At 38.4% G+C, this 7,860-nt stretch overlaps 1 protein-coding gene across 6 annotated transcripts in view; it reads right to left on the bottom strand.

Moving 5' to 3' along the window:
* Positions 1-4,752: 4,752 nt before the first annotated feature.
* ENAH (enabled homolog (Drosophila)) overlaps positions 4,753-7,860 on the bottom strand; it is a 50,395-nt gene continuing 47,287 nt past the window's right edge. For 3 of the 6 annotated variants that reach the window (XM_009894286.1, XM_009894288.1, XM_009894289.1), the window contains 2 exons: positions 7,282-7,339; positions 5,803-6,164 (listed from right to left, as the gene is read on the bottom strand). In XM_009894286.1, coding sequence (XP_009892588.1) covers positions 6,127-6,164; positions 7,282-7,339 — 96 coding nt within the window. In that variant the 3' untranslated portion in view covers positions 5,803-6,126. Of the gene's footprint in view, positions 6,165-7,281; positions 7,340-7,860 lie in introns of all 6 variants that reach the window. The other 3 variants (XM_009894283.1, XM_009894287.1, XM_009894284.1) reach the window with 2 other exon arrangements.

The following is a 7,860-nucleotide window of genomic DNA, read 5'->3' as shown; positions in this document are numbered from 1 at the left end:
GGCAGTACCAGCTGGTACTCCTCAGGGCTGCATTTCTGCAATCGCTCACTCTGAACGAGGGAAAGGACTTTCACTTACCCCGTGAAGTCCCTTGATGGACCAGCTCCATCGGGACTGGACTCCCATTGGGCCCCTCTCTGCTTCTTACTGTAGCACATTGTCAGCCTGTGGGACTGAGAGCCGTGGAGACCTTCTCTCATTAGCAGATCAAAGACTACTGGGCAGAGATAAGGCACATTTTTGCCCAATTTTGTCTCACATACAGGCATCTTCCACTGCCAGAGATAAAGGTCTCAAAGAGTCACATAAACTCTGTTTCCCATCTGCTGCAGCCACAAGGCTTCGTGGCAGTGACAGACCTCCCTAGATCCACATCTAGGAGGCATTTATGAGCACGTCTGCACTCCCCCTTCCCTCAGGGCTACATTTCAGCTGCTGGGGCTGGTTCTGCAGCATCACAGGATTTACTGAGCTACTTAGGGTGAAACTGGTTTCACAGTACAGTACTGGGGAGAAATGTGAAGGAGCAGATAAATTATCTTCAACACAGAGGTAACCTTTCTCTTTTTCTTCCCTTCTTTTTTTTTCTAAAGGTACTTGGCCTACAACAATCGGCAAGCAGCTTTAAGATTGCCCAGAAAGCCACCTCTGCTGACTAGCTCATAATTTGCAGATTCCAGCAGCATCCAGACTGGGTTCGAAACCCGTTTGTGAGTTTTCAGGCCTCTTGCAGCCCCACTCATTTCTAGCTGCTTCCTTCCCTGCAAGTGTCAGCCTACACTGAGCCTCCAGAACCTACCAGAACCTCCTTACACTCTTCACTTCTTACACCCACTTCCTTGCTACTGTTAACGTTTTTCTCAGCCCATGTCAGTGGCTTGCGGACCAACTCCAAGAAGCTCTGCAAACCAGGATATAGTTCAGCACACGCACAGTATAGTTAGCATAGATAACTATTGCTGAGTAGAAAGTTGTACTCAGAGAGTATGTAGGGACTTAAGTGGCTCCAGCTGGCTGCTGATAAAAAAAATTACATTTAAGATGGTAAACATAGATCATGATGCAAGACCACTTCCAACACTACCATGCTTGAGCAGTTGCAGAAGAGACCTGCAGTCATGAAGAGATGCGAAAATGTCACACCAGTAACAGCTCTAAAATAGGTTGGGAAGGGAGGAGGTGGTGGTCCACATAACTGAACAACAGTGGCAAAATGAAGCATCTCAACAAAGAAAACTGTCAGCCTGCAGCTGAGAACTGCAACAGCCAGAGCAGCAATACAGTTCATCTGCAGAGCTGCTCCACATCTTAACAGTTCATCAAGATAGCATACTGGATAAAGAATTCTCATCGAGTAAGATTCACAACACCAAGCTCCATAAAGTAAATGTTAGAAAACACATTTATGTAATGACTGAGAGTTCAACTGGGATACATTTATAAAATGGAGGTTATTTTACAAAGCCCTTTGATGACTTTCACCATCACTGTGACAACCAACTACCTTAAGAACCCCCTGTGCAATAAATGAAGGTGCTGATTACCAGGTAACATGCAGACACTAGTGCTGTCACTTTAAGGGTTTGCTAAGCTTTCCCAACATCTAAAACTACATCTCCTCTTCCATATCTTGGACAATCAGGCCAAGTTCTACTAAGACTTTCTTTTTTTTAATTAAGATTATAAACCTAGATAAAACTTGAATATATTACCCGACATACCAATTTCAACAGTCTTAGGTGGCCACCTCCCAGGAATTAAAGTAAATACTTAACTCCTGTCAGCCCTTCATAAGGGCTGGCTTAAAGATACACTCTTGAATGTGTAAATATGTATTGTGACAGTTGATTTAATAGACTTATTTCTCTCTCTCCATTAAGATTCTCCTAGATAGCATGTAACTGAGCATTAAATAATCCTCAGCGCTTCCATACCCAAAAAATACTCCCTAAGACAAAAGATTTATGTGAAATTTAGCCTGTTGTTCAAGTACTTTGCATTGGCCCCAGATCCACTGAAATCAGACTCCTTCCCTTTTCACCTGCTCTCCATCAAAAACCCCATGGTGATAGCCTAACAGTCAGGAAAATCTACAGTCCCCCAAAGAACTGTTAGTCTTGCAGACAAAACCAGCTTGGGAAACTTTTTTTCTTGTTCCTCATCAGCCCAGTCGTGTTCACCTACCGAAAACAGAGGGAATCTGCTCTTGATTTTGCAAGCTTTGTATGATTAGTTGCAAGAGACATGCTGGCAAGTAATATTTAGAACTGGAACTGCAGCTACTTAAAACGTGTTCAGAAGAGCCAATGTAAAGTGTTGATAATCACCAGCTTGATCAACTGCAGATCATGTTCCTACTTCTGTAATACACAACTTTAAAAAATAGATACCACACACCTCTTGACACCAATAGATTTTGTAACACTGTTCAGAAATTTAAGTCGGAATTGTTGCCAAAACATTACCCCAATAATAGCCGACCATTTCAGAATCTAGTGATAATTTTATTTTAAAAAGTCTTTATAACTCATTAAGGTCGGTACCAAACTTGGTACTGGTACCAATGGTTTGCCAAAGCTGGATTGTCCCATTATCTCTCTGAAGAAAAAGCAACAGCAGATAAGTACACCTTTCAGGATGCTGAGTCAAGGAGATTTAAACAGCTACACTCAATATTTGGCTGTAAGACAAATTGAGCAAAACTGTCCTTAGTGTACAGAAAGTTATATTAATCTTTCATGGTAGGTTTTCTTTATTACCAGTATTGAAAATAAGTCATGAACATAAAGCAGCAAGAGAAAAAGCTGGACTAACTGCTATTATTTTCCCCCAGTCTTTCCACTTCCCTTTCTTCCAAGTTCTCCGTGGATACAAGGACCAAAGCCTATGCCGTGTGAGAATGTAAATCAAATCATACATTTTAAATGGATTTGAATTTATGTACAGCAGTTATCGTTCATGAATTTTACAGTCCCTGCAACTACATTCTTTGTAAGTCTTCACTTTTCTCTACTGAATCTTCTGACGGAGCAACAAAAAGGAGGGGTAGAAGCAAATAGTAAGGAATGATCACAGTCAGTAAAAATTTTGGGAATTTGAGTAGCAAACCTCGGAGAGTCTTCCATGAAGTTCCAGAAATAATCGGTGGCAACATGTATATATTGCAATTTTATTTCATTCGCTCAAACAAAACGTTAGCATGTAAGAAATTTTAAATGACACAATATGATAAAAATAGCAGAGAATGAACTGAGAAACTAAAAAGAAGGTAAACCTAAATGCATGAAAAGTCAACATTCATTAGTGATCATCTTCAGTCTTTGATTGACACTTGATGGTCGATAACTTTTTCAAAACAATGAACTGGAAATCATTATGACTATCTGAAGAGATTTCAGCACCAGCACTAAGATTTTTACATTCAGTTGGTTTGCAGTTGACTTGGTAGCCACTTGTCTATAGTACAGGTTTGTCACAGGTCAGATCACAGTGTTGAGGAAAGCAACGCCTCCCTGGCATTAGAAAGGATCCCTTAAACTGCCCTCAGCTTAAGACATCCATTGTACAAAAGCACAGAACCACCACAATATGGTTTTTTTTTTTTTTAAGAACTTCGTTACCAGTAAGCAAAATAATCTTAGCTTCTGCAGTTCATTTTCAATACTGAAATCTCTGGAAACGGTGCAACTGTCAGTAGGACAGGAAATGTCTACAGTAATCTTTAATTCAATCCGATTTTCTGGAAAGAACCAATTCCACAGTTTGGGATTACAGAAAGTATGTATGTAGAAGCAGCACAAAAGACGACATCTGTTCCTTTTTCTTTTAAACAGAAATCATGTTAATTGTAGACCAAGGCACAAAACGTTTAGTGCATAAGCCAGTTCCTTGCACAATCTAGTAGTTCAGCCTTTAATTTTGGACCACTTATACCCATTCACACTATTCCACTATGCTACTCCTGAACTCTCCTAGAAACAAATCAAGTATGATTTCTGACAAGGGTAAACTTCCTTAATGCTCAAAAAGTCCATGTAAAACAAAAAGTTACATCAACAAAGATGAAAATGCCTCCTCTTGTTTTGAGAAAAACAGTACTTCACAAGCTTACTACGGATTTTTTTTAATGCCTTCAATAAATGCATGCAGAAAAATGTTTTTGTTTTTCTTTTTAAAAAATTGATTAATAAATTGTAGTCTTCCCTTAGAATTTGAACCTATAGAAACAGGAGATGTTTGATTTGGAGAAAAATTTCCCATTGAAGCCTTTTCAAAGCTGTAAGTGCTGTTTTGCTTTGGTGTTCAGCACTTCAGACAGCATGTTATTGAAAGCATTTGTCCTATGAATGGAGCTGCATATACTTTTAAGCTGAAACATTAATCTCCAAAACTTGTAAGTAAACTTTTCTTTCGGATCAGCACAGATCCCAAAGCAAACGTGGCACTGTGATGGCTCAGAAAAATTGACAGTGCAAAGGAAAAGGGAAGATTTTGATCCATATTCTTTCTCCAAAGCACTACAGATCCAATTCACAGAATTTCTATTCCACTGAACTATACCACATTTAAAAAAAATAAAAATAAAAAAACTTTACAAGCATAAAATCTGAAAACCCTGGGAAACAGAAAAGTATTAATTCCCCTAAAAATGATTCTCAAATTGTTGACCAAAACCAATGGCATACCATTGCTGTTTGTCAGGGTTTGGGTTGCGTGGAGCTGTGGGGTTTTTTTGTTGGTTTTGAGTTTTGTGGAAGGAGGGTGGCAGATAAATTAGGAGGAGAAGGGGATGTTTACTGTGACCTGATGCTCTGTCACTCTAAAGGTAACTAAATGCTGTTCTGTTTCATTAAACAATCAAAAAGGAGTCTCAGAAAAGAACGAAGCAGAGGGTCATGGTAAAAAGGTAAAGGACAACGCACTTACACAGGTGCATCCTCAGTAATTCAGATGCTTACATGTTTGTTCTCTCACCGAGAAATGAGTTAGGTTCACATGGGAGTTTCAGAACCATTATGGAAGTATTACAGAATTTCAAATAGAAAACTGAAAAAAAGATACAAAAGCATTAAGTACCTGGTTCCATTAACATGGTTACTGATAAAAGTCACGTTTTCCTCATTATTACACATGCATGTAAGATGAAGAAAAAGTGCAGAAAGTAATAAAAACGTGTCACCTTCCCCCTCCCTCATCCCGCATCTTTCTGGGCATAAATTAAGCCTTACAAATGAAAAGGCTACTCTGTGACATGCAATTTTTCTTTTAATTAAAAAGCTGGCTGTGTTGTGTTACATTACAAAAATGTCCACATGCATAAATCTAAAAAAAGCCCCAAAATCTACTGTAAATCTACAACATACTAATGATTTACATTTGACTGCTGATTCGCATTATGTAGAAGTCTTAGATTTGGTAAAGCATTGTAACAATGTAGGAAGGCATCTACATCTTTAAACTCTGGACTGCATTTGCTTTTTTTTATTTTCCTATAAAATTGCATGAAGGCTAACTAGAGAGGCTTCCTATCATAAAATTCCAAAATCTTGATATGTCATCACTGTCTAGGTCATTCACTTACAAATACTGCCCATTAAAAGCGCGCGTTTTTAGTTGTTCCATGTTTTGTGAACTGAACTTCTACACATCTGATCTTTTAAATTACTCATGGAAACATCAGATATGATAGGAAGACAAACCTGAGATACATTTGAAGTACAACAGTATAACTTGCTAACTCCTTCATTAATAAAGAAAACCTCTCTGAAAAGCCTTCCCAACCTTTTCCCTGTTTTTCGTCTTAACAACAAATTCTGAAACATGTGCAATTTTATCTTGACATGAGTAGACTTCAAAGCACTGTGATCTTGTCTGATAGGTGTAGGAATTTCTGCATAATCATTACAGTAACTTTAAGAGTCTCTTCCACCCTGCTGTAAAGGTCAGAAAGAAGCTGCAAACTAGGAGGGGAATAGCATATCACCAGAGTGATGTGTCTGAATCTTTTCAGAATAGGTTGTTTCTCCCTCCTTCCAAGTGTCTGTCTCCATTTTCTTCTAACAGCTCACAAAACGTAGTCAGTTTTATACCAAGTTAAAGAGTCACATCGGCTTAGTACTAGTCTTTCTATGCAGTATTTGACTTGCTGAGTTCCTGCCTGATAGCTAGAGAGAAAGAGAGAGAAAAATTAACAAATCAAATAGTCAAAGTCAAGGCAGAAAGCCAGAATACACAACTGACACAAAGAAGGCTCAGCCTGCTCCAAATGTCTTTAGAACATGAATAACCTATACATAAGATAGCTTCATGTGGCTTCAGACAAGTGGCATTCTCAACCGGAGAGTACCCTTTTTTTCCTACTGTAAAATTTTTGTTAGCGTCTTATTTTTACATTCTGCATCTCCAGCAAGTCTATGACCTTACCTGATGGGATTATCAAGATGCATGTGTGGGCTCATTTATTTTAATTTTTGTTTGTTTGTTTTAAGAGCAGCATCAGTGCCCTCCCTTGTTTGCATTATACAATTCTAAAAGGCTGCAGTACACAACACAGTCAAAACATAGGGAGAAGCACTATGTTCTCTGTAGCCCAAAACCAGCCAGCTCTTTCTACGACATCAGTAGATGATGTGATATTTTACCAGCAGTGGTATCAGTTTAATATGACTTTTTGGTTGGTTGGGTTCTTTTGTTCCATACTTTATGTTGGTACTTTCCACAAAGCAAAAAAATGCACACCAAAGCAGTAAAACAGTTTTATTTTCTTCTTGACTGGTAGACCTTTAAGATTATTCTCTCTCAATAATTTCCCTTAATTACAGAAGACTACATAGGAAATTATCTCTGTTAAAATAAAAGTGAAAATTGTGAGAATTCTTTTCTTTCATTCTTATGTCACAGACCAAAGAGGAAAAGACCGAAAGCACAATCCTAGTCTGAATATTACTGGGTTTGAATTATGCACCTCAGAAGCATTATTTAAAAATAACCTACCTACCAACACATGATAGAAAGATAACTGCGAGTCACTCAAATGCAGCATCCCTCCAACCACTTTTAAAAGACACTATTTGGTGTCAATGTGCTATTAAAAACAAAAAAAGCACAGGAAAGAAAACATAACAAGCACATCAATCAGAACAGGTCTGGCACAAATGACACTATGCCACCAGACTAATAACAAAGCTACTTTTACCAATATATCATTCTGAGGCTAGAATACATTGCTGTGCACTTGTAGCTACTTACTCTAAGACCGAACAGCAGCAGATTGATACCTACCATCAATGAGTTCTTCCTTTAGTTTCGTTAACTCCTTCCTCATTTCATCTAAAATGTCCTATGGTGTCAGAGCATAAATAATAGATTAGTTTTGCAACATGAACAGATTAGTTTTGCACCTGTAATTTTCTGCAGAGAGAAACTCAAAATTCTTCCAACCTTTAACCCTTCTGAAATGCATAACCCAGCCTTTATCTTCCAACTCAATCCCCCAAACCTAAAGCATCCCCAAAACATTCTTACTGCACGTACAATGAAGAAAAAACCTTCTGCAGAAGTCCTACAAATTGATTCCTGTAGAACTTATGAGAGGAGAAGGGACATACTAAAGTTAGGAATGCAAAAAGATACCTAACTAAAAACTACAAGTCAAGGAAATACTCAAAGAAAAAAAAAAGTTATCAAGTTATCAAGGTATTCCCAGTCGCCAAGTAGAATGTGAAGGAATGAAGGTGACGGAGTGAAGCGCTGTCCCCCGCTTGCTGTTTTCTCCATCTTTTCGTCTAAGTAATGTTAACTGGTGATTTGGTGACAATGTTTTTACAAGCAGAGCGGGGGGTAGTGTCTGTTTCTGCAGAG

This window comes from Charadrius vociferus, unplaced genomic scaffold (assembly GCF_000708025.1).
Source record: "Charadrius vociferus isolate BGI_N301 unplaced genomic scaffold, ASM70802v2 scaffold261, whole genome shotgun sequence".
NCBI classification, from domain to species: Eukaryota; Metazoa; Chordata; class Aves; order Charadriiformes; family Charadriidae; genus Charadrius; species Charadrius vociferus.
This window is presented reverse-complemented; position numbering and strand designations above follow the sequence as displayed.